General features: G+C 45.8%; 1 protein-coding gene across 2 annotated transcripts in view; it reads left to right on the plus strand.

The window, feature by feature from the left end:
• SMAP1 (small ArfGAP 1) overlaps positions 1-22,782 on the plus strand; it is a 1,420,305-nt gene that overhangs the window by 279,170 nt on the left and 1,118,353 nt on the right. For both annotated transcript variants that reach the window (XM_069606218.1, XM_069606219.1), the window contains exon 3: positions 22,090-22,175. In XM_069606218.1, the coding sequence (XP_069462319.1) occupies positions 22,090-22,175 (86 nt within the window). The remainder of the gene's footprint in view (positions 1-22,089; positions 22,176-22,782) is intronic.

Raw genomic sequence — 22,782 nt, forward strand, 5'->3', positions numbered from 1 at the left:
AACCCCAGGAATCCACCATAACAAGAAGAGGCCAGAGACGGAGTACACTCCAGCAGACCGCAGCGAACCCACCGGGACAAGCACATAATGTTATAACTACGGGGCAGGGATACTTGGGAAGCCCTGAGCGCCCCTAGCACAGCATTTGTTCGTTCAACAGTTTGTTTTCGGGAGGGACATCAGTTGACGGCCTGGCGACGCCAGGAACCACCTCCTGCATTAGTTCACAAACTGGCCAGTTGGGGGTTGCCCGTGAAAGGAAAACACCAGGGAAAAAGGGAGGGAAATGCGCCACCTGTTCAACACCCCCAACCGACCCTCTAACCCTCAAACCACCTCTACTGCTTCATCCAGCAAAAAACCCTCCAAATAGCTACCAAATCTCTGGGTCAAAACTATCCACAACCTCGCCGATTGATGTAAGCAAAATCAAAGCAAACATACAATTTAACCACTCCATTCAAAGTCGCAACTTGGAACATAAGGGGAGGCAACTTCCTGTCTAAAACCAGGAGGATCCTGCAGTACTTGAAAAGGCATGAGGTCGACGTGGCCATGCTCCAGGAAACGCATTTACTTCCTGGAAAAGATCACCTCTGGGCTAGGAGCTGGGGCTGCCACAGATACTTCTCATATTCATCTTACTCCAGAGGAGTCGCAATCCTAATCAACAGGAGGACCAACTTCCGGCTAGTCCACACAGAGAAAGACTCCGAAGGCAGATCAATTCTAGTATGTGGTATCGGGGCAGGCCAAAAAATTACCCTTGTCAACTCCTACGGGCCCAACGTAGACGGTGCCAACAACTATGGCTGGGTATTGACCCACCTCTCTGCCCAAGACCCGACAACTACAATCTGGGGAGGCGATATGAACACGGTACTCGACCCAGCGAGAGACAGATCGCGGACCACACCACAGCTCATCTCCAAAGCCAGCCTTCAAATAAGAGAAATCTGCAGGGCATTTGACCTGAAAGATGCATGGAGAACATCTAACCGAGATCAACAAGGCTACACCTTCCGCTCGGCAGTGCACAACACGAGTTCCAGGATCGACTACCTATTCATCTCAGCAAATGGTCCACTGGCATGGGGTCCTTGCCACATCCTACCGAGAACTCTCTCTGACCATTCTCCAGTAATCCTTAGTCTCAACCCATCCCCAGACCCCTGCTACAGCGCTGGCGTTTTAAAGCTGGTTCCATGCGGGACGAGGTATTGGCATCCGAACTGAGGGAGGAGATCGCTACATTCTTAGATTCCAACATGGGCTCTGTCCCCTCTGCAAGCACGATCTGGGAAACATTGAAGTGTTTCACCAGAGGAGTCTGTCTTGCCAAGGAAAACGGCATCCTCAAACTCATCAGGCAATATAAACACCTTGAGCTCAAAAACACGAGCACGAATGACCCAGGATCACAAGCCGCCTTAAAAGAGGAACTACAAAGGTTCAGCGCTGCAGCAGATCGCGAAATAAAATTCCTAAACCGCAGCGGCCAAATCCGACAATACGGAGAGGGCCAAAAACCCGGCGCCCTCTTAGCAAACCTGATAAAAGCCGATAATAAGCCCTCACCAATAGATGGAATACGCACCAAACAAGGCGTGTTAACGCACACCGACGAGGGAATTGCAGAAGAATTCAGGCTCTTCTACCAGGAACTATATATTACCAAACACAACGTGAACTCAAACGTCCCACTGGAGTACCTTGCAAACACAGAATTGTACTGGGTGGAAAGTCAACGGCGGGAACCACTTAATGAACACGTCACGCCTTAGAGATCATTGAGGCTATCAAATCCCTCCCAAACTCCAAAGCTCCCGGCCCAGATGGCCTGACAGGAGAATTCTATAAGGCATTTGCAAACACCCTAGCACCCCTCCTGGCTGCGGTATACGAAGAGGCACTGGAAAAAGGGGTCCTCCCCCTGTCCACCTGTGAAGCCAATATAGTCCTCCTACATAAACCTGGTAAGCCACCGGAGGAGTGCGCGTCCTACCGTCCCATCTCCCTTCTCAACCTCGACAACAAAATCTAGCAAAGGTGCTCACTAACAGGTTGATGCCACTGATGCCCGCTCTGGTGTTTGCAGACCAGGCAGGGTACATACCCGGCCGCAACACGACCTTCGGAATCGGAAGGCTATTCGGCATCATCGAAGCTCTAGACCCCTCCCAACAGGCAATTGCGGTGCTACTTGACGCTGAGAAGGCATTCGATTCTGTGGAATGGCCGTTCCTGTTTGCGGTGCTCACCAGGATGGGACTAGGAGCCCGTTTCATCAAACTGGTATCCCTGCTGTACACCAAACCACAAGCAAGCATCATTGTAGGGACAGCAAAGTCAGCCCCCATAGAACTGCAATGCGGCACCAGACAGGGCTGCCCACTATCGGCGATGATATTTGCTCTGATAATGGAACCACTAGCCTCCAACCTACGAGAGCAACGACAACTCAGGGGGCTCAACATAGGCCCGCACAAGCTCATCATATCCCTATACGCAGACGATGTGGCTTTGTTCATACGCGACCCCACGGAAAACTTGAACCCAGTCATGAGAGCAGTTATTAAATTCGGAGCAGCCTCCGGGTTAAAAATTAACGAGACTAAATCCATCATATTTCCGCTGACTCCGGCGACCAAGCCGTTTGCCGAAGACTTCCAGCTCACATGGAAAACATCCTGAGTTGGGTACCTAGGGATACAGATGTCATTAAGCTATCAAGAAGTATTCCGAGACCACTACGAAGAAGTTGCGAAAACCTTGCAGGAAAAAGTGTCACGATGGAAGACCCTGCCACTAACCCTCTGGGGAAGAGCCTCTCTGGTCAAGATGGTGATCCTACCGAAGCTCTTGTACTTATTCACCAACATTCCCATACTACTACCACAATCCTTCTTGAACAGATTGAAAAGCATGGTCCTCGAGCTCCTATGGGCGTGCAAGCCATCCAGAGTGGCATACTCAACACTGACTCTCCCGGTATCAAGCGGAGGGCTGGCCCTCCCGGATCTAGAGAAATACTTCTGGGCAGCACAGGCACAATGCCTCAGCTTTTGGTACTGCACACCTGCAATTAGACCTCACGTACAAATAGAGCGGGCCCTGGCGACACCTAATCTGTTGAGAGCAGTCATCATCAGCCAGACCCCGGTCCCCAAAACCACCATGAACGTAGTGCTCTCAACGTACAAGATCTGGAAGAAAATCGCCCAAAAATATGGGGTGCAAACGCGATACTCGCCTCTTCTCCCTGTCAAGTTTATACCAGGGGTTTCACTGACATCGGAGAGGGTCTTCCACCAATGGGTTGAAAAGCTGCACATAAACACCCTGGTAGAGCTCTTCACCGAAGACGGCTTCATGACCTCACAACAAGCAAAACTGAGAGGCGGCAACACCGCCCTAGACACATTCATCTATTTCAGAACTCGATATACCCTACAGGCACTTCTGCCCAACTTTCCACAACAACCTCCGACCTGGCAACTTCTCCACAACTTCTCCACAATGTAATACAGGCGCAAGGAGAAGGCAGACTGGCATCGCAAATTTACAGATCCATTATCACTGACACAACCCCTAACAACACCCGCGCAAAAGCTAGATGGGAAAAGTCCCTACGAATAACCATCCCAGAGGAAGACTGGACCTGCATCCTGAGACAAACGCAAAAAATAGCTCTCAACTCACGCTTTAAACTGATCCATTTTAACTTCCTTCACCAAACGTACTATACACCGGCAAAAGCGAACAAACCCTCAAAATGTGAAAGATGTGGGACACCCTTAGCCGATTTTGTCCACCTCGCTTGGGACTGCCCCAAACTGACCGCTTTCTGGAACCAGGTCCTGGAGACGACAGCTGCAATCGTGGGGGAAGAGATACAACCCATCCCGATGGCGGCTCTGTTGGGAATGACGAGACTGCTATCAGCATCAATAAGAAAACTTGCAGATCTATTATTAACACTCGCCCGCAGGAGAGTCGCCATGTCCTGGGGCCGAGGACCCCACCCCACAGTCTCCAACTGGCGCAGGGACATCCTTTACTGCCAAGACGTGGAGACGGACTTCGTTAAATTGCTGCCCCTACATGCCCGTCCACCAGACATCTGGGGCCCAGTGATATTATTCCTGATGAAAGAAGCTGAAGAAGCCCCTCCTTCTCCAGCAAGTACTGTGTAAATTTAGTAATAAATGGAAGGCACGCTCTGGCAAGCAACTTGGCCTGGTGACTTAACTCCCTGGGAAAGAGAACTGGAAAAGTGCAGTGCACACCCATGGAGACACTGAACTATGTGGTGAAGGAGAGGGGAGATGGGGGGGAGGGGTGGGAGGCGGGAAGGGGGTACGGCGCACAGTTAAGCTCACCCTAATGTGGATGAGAAGTTGTATTACGTTATAAATCCCAAAAATAAAGGTTTTAAATAAAAACTGGTAGCTTCACAGTGTCTGTTAGCTGTTTCCGGTTATGTTACAGCACCGAAAGAATCAGTTATCAGCGTAGTCTCACACTGGATCTGTCTTCTTGGTCCATGAACGCGTACATCATCAGAGAAGGGGAACATGTGCAGTGGCAATCGAGTGGGCAAACATTTTTCAGTGAATTTAAAGTGTTTTGTTATACCATAGTTTTTTTTTTATGTGCCTTCAGCCGTGTCCACTGCATGTTTTCCCCCATTATGTTTCTTTTAGTTCCATTAGGTGGCTACACCCACTATACATGTATTTCAGTCCCAGTAGCGAGGGCCTTTGACTCTGGCCAGTGAGCATGGCCTTCGGCGGTTCCCACTGTATATTTTGAAACCCTACTGGGCCACTAGCCATGGCCTTGAGCCGTGTCTGTGTACCTGTCTCCCAATATGTTTCTTTTGGACCCCCTTGGTGGCCACCGCCTTTAGCCGTGGCCTCTCTACATGTCTTTCAGTCCCACTAGACTGGGCTTTCAGCCGTGCCGACTGTATTACAGCCGGTCAAGTGGCACAGCGAGTAGAGCGCTCGTTTTGACATTGTGCAGAGCCTGCTAACGCAGGTTTGATTCCCGGCGGGGCCAAACTCAGCCTTTCATCCTTCCGAGCTCGATAAATGAGCACCACACACCGTGGGTAATAATAAGCAGCGCTCAGATACCTGAGGGATCGTAGCGCTATATAAATGCCAAATTATTATTATTATTATTATTAAACACTACTGGGCCACTAGCCATGGCCTTCGTCCGTGCCGACATACCAGTTTCCCCAATATGCTTCTTTTGGACGCACTAGTTGGCCACAGCCTTTAGCCGTTGCCTCTCTACACTCCTTTCTGTCCACTTGCCAGGGCCTTTGGCCCTGCCCAATGAGCGCAGTCTTGCTCATTGTATATTTTGAAACACTGCCGGGCGAGGGGCGCTGTTGCGCACAGAGAAAATGGCTGCCTAGTCCCGTCGCTCCTGCAACACCCGATACCCTGGACCAGTGATCCGCTCTTAGGCCGTCTAGAACATTATAAACTTGCGGAAACGACTGCCTGTTGATCCGGCCGCAGCTAGCGGAGGTTTGGGACCGTGACTGTGTCGGAGCGCAGAGATTCAGTCGTGTAAAATCAGCCGACGCGTGCTGCTGGGGCTGGCCGCCTTGCGGCACCAGGAGGACTCACCCGTGAGCTGCGGCTGCGGTGATCTGCAGGCCGCAGCTGGGCGGGGCTCGCGCTGAGGATCCCTGCCTAGCCCTGCTGCGTGATCTCTGGCTTCGTATGTTGGTGTAGGGGGGAGCCTGGTGCCTTTTCGGTTGCTTGGCTCTTCTTGAGCCCTTGGGTGCCGACCGGCTGAGTGCGCACCGCCCTCCTCCCCCCGAGAACGGCTTGGCGGGTCTCCTGCGCATGTTGGCCTGAGGAAGACACTCCGCGGATCCAGTAAGTGACAGCCAAGCGTGGGATCTGGGGGTGAGGTGTTGTTCGACCGCGGGGTCGGCTCCCGACGGCGCCTCGCTGCGCCCCATTGTTGATATACTTTTGCGCACTGTGTACCCTGTCGGGCACATCATTCAAATGCACACGAACTGAATACAATCCATTGTATGTGCTGTATAGTGTTCGGCCGGACCACGATTCATATTGGATACGCTACTCATTCTGCTGACTGTGTGGGATTGTCTTTCCCGTTTGGTGCGCACGACTTCTGCCACATCTATAAATAATCCATATGATTGCGGGAGCCCTGCCCGATGGCCCGACGAATTACACCCTGTTGACTGTGGTGGGTGCTGCTTAACCGCAATACGAATTTCCCACGGACTTGCCCTATGCGCCCTGTATGCCTAGATACACCCGGTGACACTGTGTGCTGGATGGGTCGCCTGGGAATACTGTGAGGCTCACTTAGTGCTGTACACGTGGGAGGACACAGTGCCTTCGTGTAATACGGACATACCCGGGTGACCTGCTGCTTTGTGACTGCGGATATCCTGGGCTCTTAGCCACCGTTTGAGACCTGCAGACCGCCGCACAGGTTCAAATTAGACGCATCATATACCCTGCTGGATTGCTTTGTGTTGATTTTGGATGTGGATGGGCCGTCGGACCGCTACTTGCTATCTCTCTCTGGGTGCCCTGCCTGCTTGGATACACCTGGCTGCGCTGCAAAACCAGTGGAAATGCCTGGGTGTGCTTTGTGAACTACTTATCGCTGTGCACGTGGAGGGTTCGTCCCTTGTGCTGAGGACTCACACTGTTGGACTGCTGCGTTGGGGCCGCTATCATCTAGCCCTGCCCGCCTCTTGTAGCTACCGCCATACGCTGCCTCTGAAATTCACTTAATACACACTCCAGATTCGGCGGGGACACGTTTACCAGCACGTCAAATCATACTATAACGGTGGATGTGCATCCTGAGGCAAATGTGCCTGGCGAAATGGAGGAGATGGACTGAGAAGATAAACTGGCTGCGCTGGTCCAAAATAGGTTTCTGGCTGTAAACACCAAGCTGGACAAAATAGTTGCCACCATCGGCTCCTTGAGGGCCAGAATAGACAAAGAAAGTGCATTTGTCACTGAGACTGAGAACAGGATAAGCGCATGCGAGGATACTATTGCCCACCACAGTCGGGACATCTCCTGCATGAAAGACACGATGAGCAAGCTACAGAACAAGTGTGAGGATCTCGAGTCCAGGTCGAGAAAAAATAACATCCGTGTGGTCGGAATGGCGGAATCCTTCGGAAAGGGCCAAATGGAAAAACATGTGGAGGAGCTGTTTAGATCTTTATTTGGACCGGAATCGCTCTCGGAACATTTCCTGGTAGAAAGAGCGCACCGCACCCTAGCACCGGCGCCCAAGCCAGGAGTGCCTTCATGTACGATTATTGCTCGCCTCCTGAACTACAGGGACAGAGACACAAACCTTTGTTTGGCAAGGGAGGCGGGTATGCTGCTCTGAGGGCAATCGAATACATATATATCCAGACTTCTCTGCTTCTGTCCAAGCAAGTAGACGATCTTATGAACCAGTTAAGAAGCTCCTTAAAGCTCGGCAGGTCACATATGCCCTGCTGTTCCCGGCCAAAATGAGGATTCAACATGCAGGGAGGGCTCACTTTTTTGAAAATCCGGCTTAAGCCTTATCCTACATTGAGTCCTCTATACCCTTCCCCCCCCCAGAGGGGACAGACCGGCGCCCAACAATAGACCCCGTCCTGCTGACTGAAATATACGGTATCTGCAAATTATCTGAAGTGAATGAGGGCCTTGTTTTTTATGTTCTGATGATAGCTGAGATTACAGATGGCCATTGTTTGTGATTTGGTGTTGCTGGGAGCCGGGGTTGGCGGTCATGTGAGGCAACATGACTACCCCTGGAAAACTCCACAAGTTATGGGTCAGACATCGTCAAGTTTGGGGCGACGGTGTGGGAGGTGTGTTGGTTAAAGGGTACGAAATGGGTTGTTGTTATAACACCTTGTGGTTTGGAGTGGGACAAGGCCCACACCTCATGACACGTTGCCCTGAGGTAGTTGTGTGGGAAGTGGGTTATGGGTTACTGGTTAAACAAGTGGTTTTAGAGATTTTGCACAAACTATGGTATATGCAAGATGCGCTGAAACAGTTGGTGATGGTATTCGAATATTTCTATGTAAGACTTTGCTCACGTATTGATGGTTAAATTGCTGACATGGAACGTAAGGGGGTTGAACAATCGATTAAAAACTAAGAAAGTGGGCAACTACATTGTCAGACATGGTGCTCAAATTGTAATGCTACAGGAGACACATGCTGTGGATACTTGTAATGAATATATATTACCAGGCTGGGGCAAGTCAAGGTTTTATACAACTTACTCCTCTCAGTCTAGAGGCATCATTATGCTTATACACCCCAGTTTGGGATTTCTGCCTGAAGGTCACAAAACGGACCCCCTTGGTAGATATGTTCTGGTGTGGGGATCGATTGCAGGACAACAGATCCTGTTGGTCAATACGTATGGCCCAAACATTGACGACCCAGCTTTTTATACAAATATATACCAGCTAATTGCTGCCATTAATGTTCCTAATATACTTTGGGGTGGGGACTTCAACGTAGCTATGGATCCTGGATCAGGCAGATCCAGCACGATCACTAGGGCACCTAGCAGGGCTGCTCTTACTTTGAGACACATCCTGCCTCAGCTCTCCCTGGAGGATGCCTGGCGGGTTCTGCACCCTCATGAAAAGGGCTACACATACTATTCCTCAGTTCATGATTCCGAATCCAGAATTGACTATTGGTTAGTATCCCCCGCCATGATTACGGCAATGAAGTCGTGTGATATACTATCTCGCACACTGTTCGATCATTCCCCGGTAATACTTGAGGTTGCGTTTCATAGATGCCCCAGACCGCTTAGAATATGGAGAATGCCTGGGGGGTTGCTGGGCGATTCTGGAGTGGTGGAAGGCTTATACGTGGAAATTGCGGAGTTCCTCGAAAATAACATGGGTTCAGTTGATAGATGCTCTACGGTCTGGGAATCCCTTAAGGCCTGGGCTAGGGGGACTTGGCTATCTAAATCTGTGGGGCTTCTGAAGGAGGTCAGAGCTGACCTAACCCGTACTGAAGATAAGCTAAGGAAGCTGCAGCAGGCTTATGCACGCACCCATGATAGGGCTCCACTAGCTGGGATACAGATACATCTCCAAGATTTTGGCAGGTTGGCTGCAAGGGAGATTCAGTATATGGCGGCCCCTGTCCGAGCCCGCAGATATGGTGAAGGCAACAAGGCTGGCGGGACACTATCCAATTTACTGAAACAAGACAGGCGCCCCAACCGTATTACTAGTATACAATCATCGAGTGGTGAGATTCTGTTGAGTGAACAGGAGATCAATGATGAATTTGCCAACTTCTACCAACGGCTATATAGTAACAGGGACACTAAGTCAGTCACTGAAATTAAGGCGTACCTGAAGACGCTGACAATGCTGCAACTCTCTGAGGAGTCCCGGCTGGCAATGGACCAGCCTGTCACTGCTGATGAAATTACTGAAGCGATTAAGGACTTGGCATCTAATAAAGTCCCAGTGTCAGACGGTTTGGGCGCAGAATTCTACAAGGAGTTCCGCGAAAACTAGTCCCACTTATGTTACAGGTTTGGGAGGAGGCCCTCCAGTGTAAAATACTGCCCTCGTCAATGAGAGAGGCTTTGATAACTGTGCTCCCTAAACTGCGCCGCCCACCCCAGGACATGTCATCCTACAGGCCACTCTCTCTCATCAACACAGATGCTAAGATATTTGCCAAAGTCTTGGCCATAGGCTTTTGCCGGCAGTCCCTACACTTGTTCACCCTGACCAGAATGGTTTTATCCCTACTAGATCCACTGCCCTCAACCATCGTAGACTTTTCGGTATCATGGCCCAGATAGACCCGGGTAGGAGCGCAGTTGCTATATCATTAGATGCTGAAAAGGCTTTCGATTCCGTGTCATGGGTTTACCTGCTAGCAGTGTTGGAAGCATTTGGTGTTGGCCCTAATTTCATTAGATATGTGGAACTGCTGTACACGGAACCTGGGGCTCGAGTATTGACCAGGGGCTCGAGTATTAACCAATCAATCCATATCTGATCTGTTCCTGTTGGGTAGGGGTACCAGGCAGGGTTGCCCTTTCTCGCCCATATTTTTAGCCTTGACAATAGAGCCCCTGGCGATTGCAATTAGGCTCAGACACTCAAACAGGGGTATCAATCTGAAGGGCGCTGTTCAGCTAATCTACCTATATACAGACGACACACTGTTATATGTCTGCAAACCGGAAAACAACATTGCACCTATTATGGCAGAGATCCAGGAATTCACTGCACACTCAGGATACTCCATAAATACAGCCAAATTAGAAATCTTCCCCCTTACATCGGCTACTAGATGCCCCGGTTCTCTATGCGGCCTGAAGTGGTCCGAGAAGACAATTCGATATCTGGGGATACTTGTTTCGCGAGAAAAATGCACGCTGTACACAGATAATTACGATAGCACTTTACAAGCCCTGACCACTAAGCTACTATTATGGGATCGCCTACCGATATCATTACATGGCAGGGGCAGGGTAGCGGTTCTGAAAATGATAGTTCTACCCAAACTATTATATCTATTCGTGAATATCCCAATACGGCCGGGACGACCCTTCTTTAATAAACTTAGGTCAGTGGTTACGACCTTTCTTTTGAATGGAAAGTCTCTAAGAATAGGATGGGGGAAAATGACTGAGCCATACTCCTCGGGTGGCATAGCGGCACCTGACTTTGAACTATACTACTATGCTGCACAAACCCAATTCTCGAAATACTGGTACTATAAAGATGAGGGCCCCCCCATGTGACGATAGAAGAACTAGCCACTTCCCCCACGAATATACAGTCCGTAATTTTCGACGCACACTACAAAGACACGTGTGACTTTAATCCAGTGAGCTGCACGGTTGGTGCGTGGAGAGCTATATTTAGGAGACTGGAAGTGCTGTCCCCCTACAACCCTGAAGTTCCCCTTTGAAACTACCCTCATATGTTGCCAACACATGACAGCAGCTTACGCGAGGCCTGGGATCCCAATGAAGAGATGACACTGGGTGACATGTTTGACGGGAAATTTGTGACCCTTCAGGAGATCACGGGGGCATTTGGTAGGGTCCCACTCAGGACGTTGCAGTACTATCGCATGAGATATTCCTTTCAAAACACTGGGCATCCTTTCCTGATGAACCTCCTACACACCCTTGCATACAGATAATAACGTCTGGAGACCGTCTAGGGTTTTCAGGTCTGTACACTGCGATACAAACACACTCCCCCACGGCTATCCGAGTCAAAATCAAATGGGAAAAGGACCTTCAAATCCCCATAGATGATAAGACCTGGGATAGGTACTGTTCCCTAACTAAGAAGATCTCCCTGAACCCTGGATTACGCCTGATCCAGTTCAAAATTCTAAACAGATTACATTACACCCCAGCCAAAATAGCCAAATTTATACCCGATAGTCCCGGTGAATGTCCAAAATGCAAGATGGATCAGGCTGGTTCATTCCACATGTACTGGGAATGTCCGATGGTGGCCAGGTTTTGGAGGGAGGTGGCGGACATCCTGGAAGAAATTACACAAATTCCACCTACATTGACCCCGCAGAAATATTTATTTGGGGACATAGGCAAGTGCTCCGAAAAACCAGGATATTATTTAATGTTTTATATACAGTTGCCAAAAAATGCATCTTACAACAATGGAAGAATACGGCGCCACCCACCATGAGACATTTCCTTCGGGAATTGACATATATCAATGAGGCTGAAGAACAATTTATTACTCACTCGCCCAGGGGCGTGCAGACCTAAAGATATTTGGGGACCATTCAGAACGTACCTGTGTGACATGCTTTCTGAGGACGAAGAAAATATCTTGGAGATATATATCATGTAAATTGTTCTTCTTTTTTTTTTCTTTTTCCTCTTTCTTTTATTCATTCTTACCTGTAATATGAAGATGTAATGGTGTTATGTATCTCTGTGACCACTAATAAAAAAGAGTTTAAAAAAAAAAAAAGAAACACTGCCGGGCCACTAGCCATGGCCTTCGGCTGTGGCCACTGTACATATTCCCCCATTTTCTTTTGGTATTAATCCAATTTTTGAACTCCATTTAAAAAAAAACAAAAAAAAAAAACGTTTTCCCGTAACCGCATTTATGAGTAGTGTACTACAAATAACCAAAGTTACTTGAGGTGCCTGCAGATAACTGCGGTTATTCGTAAAAAGCATGCAAAATCCAAAGGTTTTCCGTGCTCTCCTAGGCCCTCACCAAGTGCCTCCCTCCTCTTGGCATGCTCCCCCCCCCCCCAATCCCCACAGGTCCTCTTTCCCTCCCTAGCCTTCTCCCAACCCCCCCCCCCTCCCAAAACTCGTCATTTCATGTGATGCACTTTCATTCCTGATTCTGTTTTCTTTTATAACCGCCCAATATCCGTGATTATGAGAAAAGGTTAGAGCTCAGAGCTTGGTGCCTAGCCCTCCCCAGTTAAATATGGTGTCCTCTTCCACCTCCCCACCGCTAGCCTAGTGCCCTTTCATCCTTTTTGCCCCTCCCAAATGAAATTTTTTCCACTTTCCGTTTTCGGCTAGCCACAGTTATTCCTGTAATAACCGGGTTATTTCTTGCATTGACCAAAAAGAGAATGGTGTTATTTCTTGCATTGACCAAAAAGAGAATGGCGGATTTCATTTCTGGGGCCTTTCTCTTGCAGAGCACCATTGGAGATAAAGCTATAAAGCACTCCCTTCTCCGTCAAATATTTTAAAACTACTGGATGCTATAACCCCAGGCCCCTCCAGGAAATCGAGTCAACGATTTTTCATACCTGGTCCAATTCTGTCCAAGAGTTGTTGCTTTGCGCTGCGCAGAAATTTTGACTTTTTCTATCTGGGAAATTGATTGGGGATTAGGCCGAAACATCATAGTTATTTTGCTTTCTCCATAACCTTTTCATTATTTAACGGATCTTTCTCAAAACGTTCTGTTTGCAAAATGTCAGCCAAATCTGTCATGCAAGTGAAAGGGAAGAAATACGGCTCCAGATAACAGCTAGTAGCAAAACATTGGGCCTCATTACAAGGTTGCCGTTACAACGTTACCGTTGTTACCGGACCGGCAAACTACACGGTTTGCGAGCGGGTGCCTTTCAGCCCGCCAGGTCTGACCAGGCCGGCGAAACGGCACCCGCTCGCAGACCTTGACGGATGCACCAGCACCATCCGTCCTCCCCATTCCCATTGAGTCCAGCGGGACTCCAAGGGGAATGGGGGACTAGTATTTTCCGGCACCCGGCAATGGGCAATTACCGGGTCCGCCGGGGCTGTAATGCCCTGGTAATTGCCCATTGCCGGAAAATTCATGACTACGGCGGGAACCGCGCCAGTATTTACCGGCACGGCTACCGCCAGAGTCATAATGAGGCCCGTTATCTTTGTTGTTCAAAACTCATGCCCAGGCAAAAGGACATGGCAGCATGACCAGTTTCGCAAGTTTGTCGTTGCTTGTTCACATGCAAACACCAGGTGCCAAAATGTGAGTTTTAAAGGAGACAGAACATTCTGTTATGCAAGAGTGCATTCTTTGTGTACATGATACACTGATGAGTATCTAATACTAACACCTACTAATCTTCCAAATCGGCACTCCATACGAAATTTGAAACAACACCCTAGCACTCCACTGTTGACAACGTAATGAACAACATGTCCAAAGACGCATCCTAATACACTAATTACCTAAAATACCTCCAAAACCCACAATAGATGCACTAATGTACTGCTGCACACTCCATATTACTCAAACATTCAAATCCAGACACCCTGAAGCATTCCCTTTAAACAGTTTGCATTGACAGACGGGGGCCCACATAGACTTTGGCTCACTTGGACCCCTCTCAAAAACGCTAGAAACTTATGCTGCAGACAGAGGCCGGTTCCTTCTGATGTGCACACATCACACAACAGCAATACAATCTTGCAGTAAAAGTCTGTCTTCTTTGGCGAACCAGTAGGAGGACACGGACCAATGATCAGTTTCAAGAGTGTTTATGAAAAGCAAAAGAAAACTCCTATCTTGCCCTTTCTCTATGAGGGAAGTTCCCTACCCAGAAACCAAAACTTACGGTGCTTTCAAAAAGAAAATTGTGTTTAATTCAAAATCCTGTCCAACTCATCTGGCCCTACCACTTAAAAATGTTTAACTAAAAGAGAGGCCAGGGTAATGGCATATGTCTTTGGCTTTTGCCATGCCCAATCACTTGAATGTCTTATCAATATGATAAGACAGTTAACCGCTTTCCAGCACAGTTTGCTGGTCAAAAGAAAATGGATCCCTCTTCCTTGGAAAAACAAGGTATTTTCGCAGAACCTCTCCAGGTTCTCTTTTTTACACATTTCTCTTTATAACAACTCTGTGGCTCTTTGACTCCCCGAAGTCCTACGGCATTCTGTCAGATGTGCTGTCCCTCAATCAAGGTAATCCACATAGGGCGCTTGCCCACTTGGGCTTCTCAGGCTCCCGTAACCTTGTCGTCTTTCCCAGCCTGGATGCAAAGTGTTGATAGATATTTCAATCTGATTCACATGGAGCGCTTGCCCATTCGGTTTCTTAGGGTCCCATACCCTTTTTGACTTTCCCAGCCTTGATTCAAAGTGTTCGTATCTCTTGGTGGTAGTCATTCTGTGGGAGCATTTGCTTCCCTGTTGCTGCTGTCATCTGCAGCTTATTGTCCTTCTGGCGTAGAGCTGGGGGCTCTCTGTGGCAACCTAGTCTCGGCATCGGTTACTGTGCCCCAGGCCCACCAAGATTTCCCTGTGGTCGTGCCACCAAATGAAACATGTGCTTTCCCGTGTCTGCATATTTCAACGACCTTGGCTTCCGGGTTGGACAGGACGGCAGCCTTCTGGCTTCCAGCTAACATTAGGCTCGCTCTCCACGCTACCGCCGGCTCCGCAGTCTAGCATGGCTCTGCCCTTCCAGGACGTCTTCTCCACAGTAGCTCGCCTCTGAGTAGGAATCACTCTCCTCCTTGTGTAGGGGTTTCATTTCCATTCACAGTTCCTCCTCGGTTTATGCACGTTATCACTAACAAAAAGGGTGGGTCCTTCCTCATTGACTGTGGCTCTCAGCTGAAATCCAGAATTATCTGAAGCCACCGAGGTGGGAGGAATGCCACTGGTTGGTAAAGTCAAAACGGGAGTAAAAACTGTTTTTCCAAGTCCCATATGAGCAGACAACATATTCTGGGCTGCGAGATCCTTTTTGGACTGGGCGTCCTTGTCCACGAGAGGGGAGTCACTCCCAGTAAGGTCTCACTTTCCCATACCCCCATGCAGGGTCTTGCAGGGTGTGCTCACCTCCTTAGCCTCACATGTGGTGGCTCTCCTCTGAGGAGAAGGGACAAATTGACAAGATTAGTCACGCTCGCTACTCCATGGGAATCTGTCATCCATTTGGCTAGGACACAGCCATTGCTTTTGGATCCAGTTCCTGGGGGTGGACTAGTGCCGGAGGATCTTCTGGATGAGGGGTTTTCGGGGAGTGAAGTGAGACACTTGATGCTGAGATGCAGTATCCCCTTCCCTGTAACACATTTTCCCCATCTAATCAGGTAGGATACCTTGGAACCCCCCACCCCCTTTCCCAACATGAACACTTTCTTGCGGATAGCTCACCGTGAGCGACAACGCACTAACACCAGAGCCGTATACCTGACATGTCCAATACAATGGTCAGGCAACGTCAGGCAATTACTGATCATTACACATACCTGACTTCATCACACTTCCCCACACGGATAAAAGGCGAAGCACGAAAGCACACTCTGACATAGGCAAAACACACAAGGAAACAGCAGTTCCAAGATGGCAGTTTAATCTGAGGAGAAAGACGGCAAGATCAGAGAGAGTTGCAAGGAGGTACGCGTCCTTGACCTGTAAGACCGTTACTTTCGTGATCCTTGGAAAGTAAGAAACCTAAGTCCAGGAACTAAAGCTGATCACACCTGTACAGTATGTCGGAGGTGCCAGGAGCTCTCCCGTGTTGATAACCAAGGCAGGGAGGAGCGACTGCTGCCATGGTACTGTCCTTGGCTCCTACAACAAAGCAACATCGGTAAAGACGACAAAGCAGCGTCGGTAAAGACAGCCCAGCCGGTGAGTCAGAGATACTGATACCAAACCAGCCGGTGTTTTGAAACAAGGTTGCAAGCAACATTGTATGACGATATCTAAGAGAACAGTGTGTGAGACGTATGTGACGAGCGACACAAATATAATTGGAAACCAAAGGAGTGACTGAACTTTGGGAGACCAAGAAAAGATACTGTAGACAGAGTGGTCCGGTGCCACATGGGTGCACATTGGAAAATCTTCGTTCGTTATCCAACTGATGCGAAGTGTGAGAAAAAGGGAATATTGAGATTGAAGTGGTACTGCCGCCGGTCAAGCTAAACCCTGTGCACATTCAAAGGTCTTCGATGGTTTAATGTATACTGCAATTGGTCCGAGGCTGGCTGAGGGAGACTAATTGGGAATTTGAAAGGGATCCGAGCCCTGAAGGGGATCCTGGGTGAACCGTGAGTCACCCGAGAAAGAATATTATCTGAACATTGTAATAAGGGGCTCTGAGCCCGGAAGAGGGGGATCCGATGTTGATATTTTGTTTTGAAAGGGATCTGAGCCCAGCTGAGGGGTATCTAGGGTGAACATCCAAATTGAATACTTGTAAAAGGAAAATAACTTTTGCATCTTGTTTTTTGTACATCAGGCCCTCTGAATCAAGAGACTTTTTAAGAAGTAAAGAGACTTGGACACAGAAGGTCCTGATGCTGGTAATGGAACTATATCCTCATGCCGCAGAAGCCAGCATGTGTGCTTTGCTCGAGTGAACCGCCTTATCCCGTGCTCAAAACGTGCAGTAGGGAGGCCAACAGCCCGAACATCCTGACATATCATTTTGTGAACACTTTTCTTTTTCATGAACACTACGCCACATTATTTGTAAAATAGCAGTAAGCAATAGATTTTTTAGTATAGTCCCTTTTATTTTGACAAGGCTCCACTAGGACTGCATTATTATTTGATGGTCGTAGCTTGCTCCCATCTGTAGATTTAGGTTTAGATAAGCGTTTATCACACCCTTGCGAAGGTTCAATAAATACCCTTGAACTGTAGTCACTTTTGTCTGTCTTAATGTTGATACCATGCCTTCCTTACAATACCTTACCCTTCAGTTTTTCTTTGTAGATTCCGAAGTACCAAGAGACCATGGGTGTGGCAGAAGCTGCACTTTTTCAAACCCAATAATGTAACCAAACATAACATTTGGATATGTTGCCAGAGATAAGTCTTTCACAGCTTTTTCAATTGCGAGGTACGACAGAATGTTCTGAGTTTTAAAGATGTACACAGACCTCAGAGAACTTCGATTGAATAATGCATGTCGACCTACACAATTTAAGAAATTTGGGGAAGCAATTGTTCATGAAAGTAATGTTTTATAATCTTTGGAACATAGGGTGGTGCGATAAGTGAGTATTTAGAATTTGAATAGGAATGCATTTACTTGGTACTATAATATACCAATTTTTCTGGCCAGCTGTATTCCAAAAAGGTTTTGCATTCTTCCTTGAGACCAGGATATTACACATAGTTTTAGGATAATCCTAGAGGTGAATAATGATTTCTTGAAGTAACTATAATTTACCTAATTGATGTAGCAATTAATAAGCACAGACCGCTGCTAGAAAACCAGGAGAGGGGCGTTAAACGACACGTGAAGCATTGAAATGCAAGGGGTGACAGTTGATCCTAACATGAATTGCATACATACCAGATATTGGAAGTAGGAACGCAATGAATTATGTACATCCATAGTACCTTTGCGAATGATAACGTCTGGTGACTTTAAGATAGTCGACCATATGGTTTCAGCTACAAAAAACATCTAAAAAATATGGTGTACAGATATAGCTATACACGACTATATTCTTAGCCATGGGAAAATGTTTGAGAAAATTGGCTATTATTGTAGCGAAACAACAATGAGCCAAAATAAATATGTTGTGAGTAAGCCAAAACAGGCAGAATCTCGGAGTATCATTCGTTATAAACCCGAATCCAATAATGAATGCGGAGTTAGATCCGTTGAGACCAATCACAAAGATCTAAGGTTCCTGAGCTGACAAAAAATTTTGAAAACCCAGATGGGTACTGGCAGTGTTTGCCAGTAGTATTCAAACCTCATTTTGAACAATGCTCCTGATGAGCGGGATGTAATTATATCGTGGAATACACAAGGGAATTCCCACTATACGAGTGATAATGGGCTTTTGGCTAACATTAGTAAGTTTAGTGTAGCAGCAATGCAGGAAAGATGGCTAACTAGCGATTGCGATATCAATGGTAGAACCACATTCCTATGTAAAGCTGTACAAGGACCAAGAGGACGTCCAAAAGGCGGCCTTTCTGACATCTATAAAACACCCACGGATAGGTAATAAACTAGAACGATCTACCAGTATGGTATTGGCAGTCAAGGTTGAGGGTATCAGTCAGAAAATTTCCACTATGGTAATAATAAATGTATACAACCCCCCGAATGGAGTATACAATAAAATCAACATAAAAACAGTTGATGAAATACTTAGAACGATTAATACTGATGCTCCCATACTGATAGAAGGTGACTTAAATACAAAGATATGCTATATGAATGTTCAAAGTTATGATAGTTCGAGATCTGAGCCTATTACCCACAAAGTTTCTAACAATGAAGGGAAGGTTTTGGAGGCTTGGGTGAAAATGTTTGATGAGCACCAATTGTTAGTGTTAAATGGGAACACATTTGGTGATAGTGGCAATAGTGTCACACGTGTGTGACTGAGACTGAGTATCTTAGACTATATGATAGTCAACAAGAGAGTGCACTCTCTAGTACTAGACATGGCTATAGGAAGTAGAGAGGAAAGTTATCAATTACCCCTCTTCCTTTTGCTTTATACCTGCAATATTCTAAGGCCAGCTAACTACCAGTTAAATGGTGATGTTAGCATGAATAATGCAGGTAATAGAATAGTATGGAATCCAACTAGACTAGTAAAAGGAAATATTATAGCAGAGGGTCAACTCTCTAAATTTCTCAGTGATAGTCAAACAAATTATATAGAGCATCAACGCACTATGTTGAGCAATTTTGACCAGGTAATAAAAGCATTAAAATCTGCTATGACGACAAAACATAATTACCGGTCGAATAGCGAGTAGTGGAATTTAACGCATGAGAAATTGAATAGATAAGACATAACCATACAAACTGCAAAACTAATGCTCAGAGCTACCATCAGGGAAAATCAAAATGTAAAAAACAAAGTGGCAAAAAACAACATTGTTATAGCCAAAAAATCGTATAGACAATGGCCAAGGCAGTATCGTAAGAATGAACGCAAAGAGATCTGGCGTACATTAGCATATCAGGTCAAAATGAAAAAATATCAGGCCAAAAAAGAAAAATAATCAAGAGATGTGGGCCACTATTAATAATAGTAAAAAGAAAACGCTCCAGATTAACAGTGTAGCTGAAAGTGCATGTAAAAAAAACATTAGGAGCTGAGGTCTAGATGGATATTGGTAAACCGATAGAGATAACGGCTTGGCATGGGTCTTACACGTTAGAAACACTAACGCATTTGATTAGAACACTTCCCATGTCATGAGCAGCAGGTCCTAACAATACTTGTAATGCTCTGCTGCGAGTCTCTCCTGAGAAATGGGCAGCAGTATTGCATATGCTATATTAATGGATTGGTGTGCATGGAGAGATAACTGAATCTTGGAGAAGTAGCATAATCCTCCCTGTTTATAAAAAAGGGGTGTGGAATGATCCGACAAACAACGGGATGCTGGCTATGCTGGACATACCTGCTAAAATATTTGCCAAACTACTATTAGAAGAACTGAATCAATGGATCTCCTTAAATCAGATCCTTCCATTGTTTCAATCATGATTTAGAGTCTGATCAGCGACGACACATAATATCGCTAAACTTGTCGTGGCTATTGAGTATTCATGAAACAGTCTTGGGCTGCCGGTATATGTCGCATACATTGACTTTACGACGGCCTTCGACACAATAGTGCGTAATATTCTGTGGGTAAAACTCAAAGCCTGGAGAATTCCACAAGGTTTATTGTCCATGATACAACTCTTGTATAGTGAGACTACTGTGAAAGTATGTTTAGATGCAGAAGGAAGACTGTTGGAGACTATAGCAACTAATCGTGGAGTTAAGCAGGGATGTTCATTAGCTGCTACACTCTTCAATCATGACTTGGCCGATTTTATGAAAGGTATGGTAGATAGGAATATCGATGATATCAAACTAGGAACAGAAAGGTTGGCTGGTTGGGTTATGCCGACAACCTTCTCTTGCTTGACTATACACCTAAGGGACTTCAAGCAAAGCTAGATGCTCTAGCCAAATTTGCTGAAATGAATCATTTAGTTATTAACATAGGTAAAACTAAGGTAATGAAATTTCAGAAGCAATTTAAGCAAAGAGAAAGTAAGCAAATGAATTGGCATATTAAGGATCAGAAAATTTAAGTGGTAGACAAATATAAATATCTAGATGTTATTGATAATCGACTAAAATGGAAAGATCATTGGCAAGCCACTAAGAGAAAATGTATGATCGCTACAAAAGCATTGAGTTGTTTTATTGGCATGCAAGGGAACTTGTCCATAAGTACTGTAACAATGATATACTCTGCAAAAATAGTCTCATGTTTATTATATTGAGCTGAGATTTGAGGGACTCACTTTACTAGCGAATTGGAGAGATTTGAGGCGAAAATGTTGGTTGTTTCAAATGCCTAAATGTCTTCCACGCAAATATATACTAAGTGAAAGCAACATAAGTAGTGTAAATTGTAAAATTCAATACATGATATCGATTTTATATGCTAAATTGCTACGGTTAAATAATGGCACATTTGTGGTGGAAATAATTCCGCAATATGCAAAGATGGAAAAGAAACAGGCTATGACTTTGTTGTATACATGGGAAAAGATATTTGTTAAATGGTCATTGGACTTTAGCGATTGTTATCCATTATATTCAATATATAAGATCAAATCGCTATTGAAAAAAGGTATACACAGCCTGGATCGTGAACAAAATATAGTTAACCTATCCAAGAAAGTTGATAGTGGATTATACCTGGAATTTTGCTCCAATATCCCAGTTAAACTAGTTTATCAGATGGCGTATCCTGATAGTCAAAGTATTCAGAGATATCTGTTGTTTCTAAATTTAATCAGTGTGATGTCTTGGAGGTTTTGGGTCCAAAAGGTGGTATTCCTCTAACAGAGAGATATTGTAGACTATGCGGTGTGAATACAATTGAGACAGCCAAACATCTTCTCTGTGACTGTGAAAGTTTATTATCTCTGAGACTCAAACATTTACATGCTTATGATAATTCTAAGAATGTAGATAGTGTAAGTGTCATCTGGGAAAACTTGTTGATGAGCAATGATGAGAATTTGAGTCATCATATGATGCGATTTTTTAAGATAGTTTTATGTGTTTTAGAAAGATTGTCAAATGGAATTCTGTTTTTTAAATAGAAAATTCTAGTTATTGATGGTGTTTTTATGTTTTTAAAAATGTTTTATGTGATGGAAGATGAATTTAAAAATGTTTAATGTTTTATATGTAAAGCCTTGTTGGCTAAATGCATATTATTTATATAAATAAATAAATAAAAGATTTCCAATATTCTTTTGAGAAAGGTATGTTATGAAATGTGTGCACTCTCTTAAATAATGCATCACATTTAACACAGAATAATTCCCAAATGTAAATAGTCTGTTTCATTTTATGACCAAAAGCTGTGACTTCATGTTGATTTTAACATTATGACTGCAATAGCCATATGTTGCTCTGCGCATATTGACACATCGTTTTAATAATATATTATTTTAAAATTTCAATCTGCAATTAAATTGATTTATTTTCCCTTAACAATCATACCGTTCTTTTTCAGTGTATGCAAGATATGGGAAACACCAAGGCAAGAATAGTTTACGAATCAAACCTACCAGAAAGCTTTCGAAGACCTCAAACAGATCAGTATCCTTTGCTGAGATGTTAGTAAATCATTTCTGCCATGATTTTGCATGTTACTGTTTTTACAATAGGATCCCCACTTGGATTAATACAAATTAGGTTCTCTTATGGGCCCGGAAACTACTTTGACATATTATGTTTGTATATTATTTATATAGGCTGCAGCTACTTCCACGCCACTCCCCTTAACATTGACACACCCTCCTGAGAAATAGGCACATAACAGTAGACGTTGTGTCTCTGTCTGTCCCGCTCTTCCACTCTCTCTCATCCCACTGGCACCCCCCCTACACCCTGTCAGAACATGCCCTGTCATTCATTTTCATGTTTCGACAGGTAGAAGGAATGTTTGACGGCATGTGGGGAATGAGGGGATCTCTCTAGTGGTGCATGATGCAGTGGCCATTACTGCATAACCTGGTCCTTAGGAGCATGTTCTCAGACATCACTGGTGACGTTAGCTGCATATGAAGGAACCGCTTGGCTATTATCTATTGAGTCCTCAATGGTGGGTGACAGGACAAAGGGGTGGGGCAGGAGCAGTGGTCGCTGCTTCCAGCTTTCACTCCTCTTCTCACCCACTTCCCAGTCATCCGTTTTCTTGCTAGAT

The sequence above is a fragment of the Ambystoma mexicanum genome, chromosome 4p (assembly GCF_040938575.1).
Source record: "Ambystoma mexicanum isolate Mex_15411 chromosome 4p, UKY_AmexF1_1, whole genome shotgun sequence".
Taxonomy (NCBI): Eukaryota; Metazoa; Chordata; class Amphibia; order Caudata; family Ambystomatidae; genus Ambystoma; species Ambystoma mexicanum.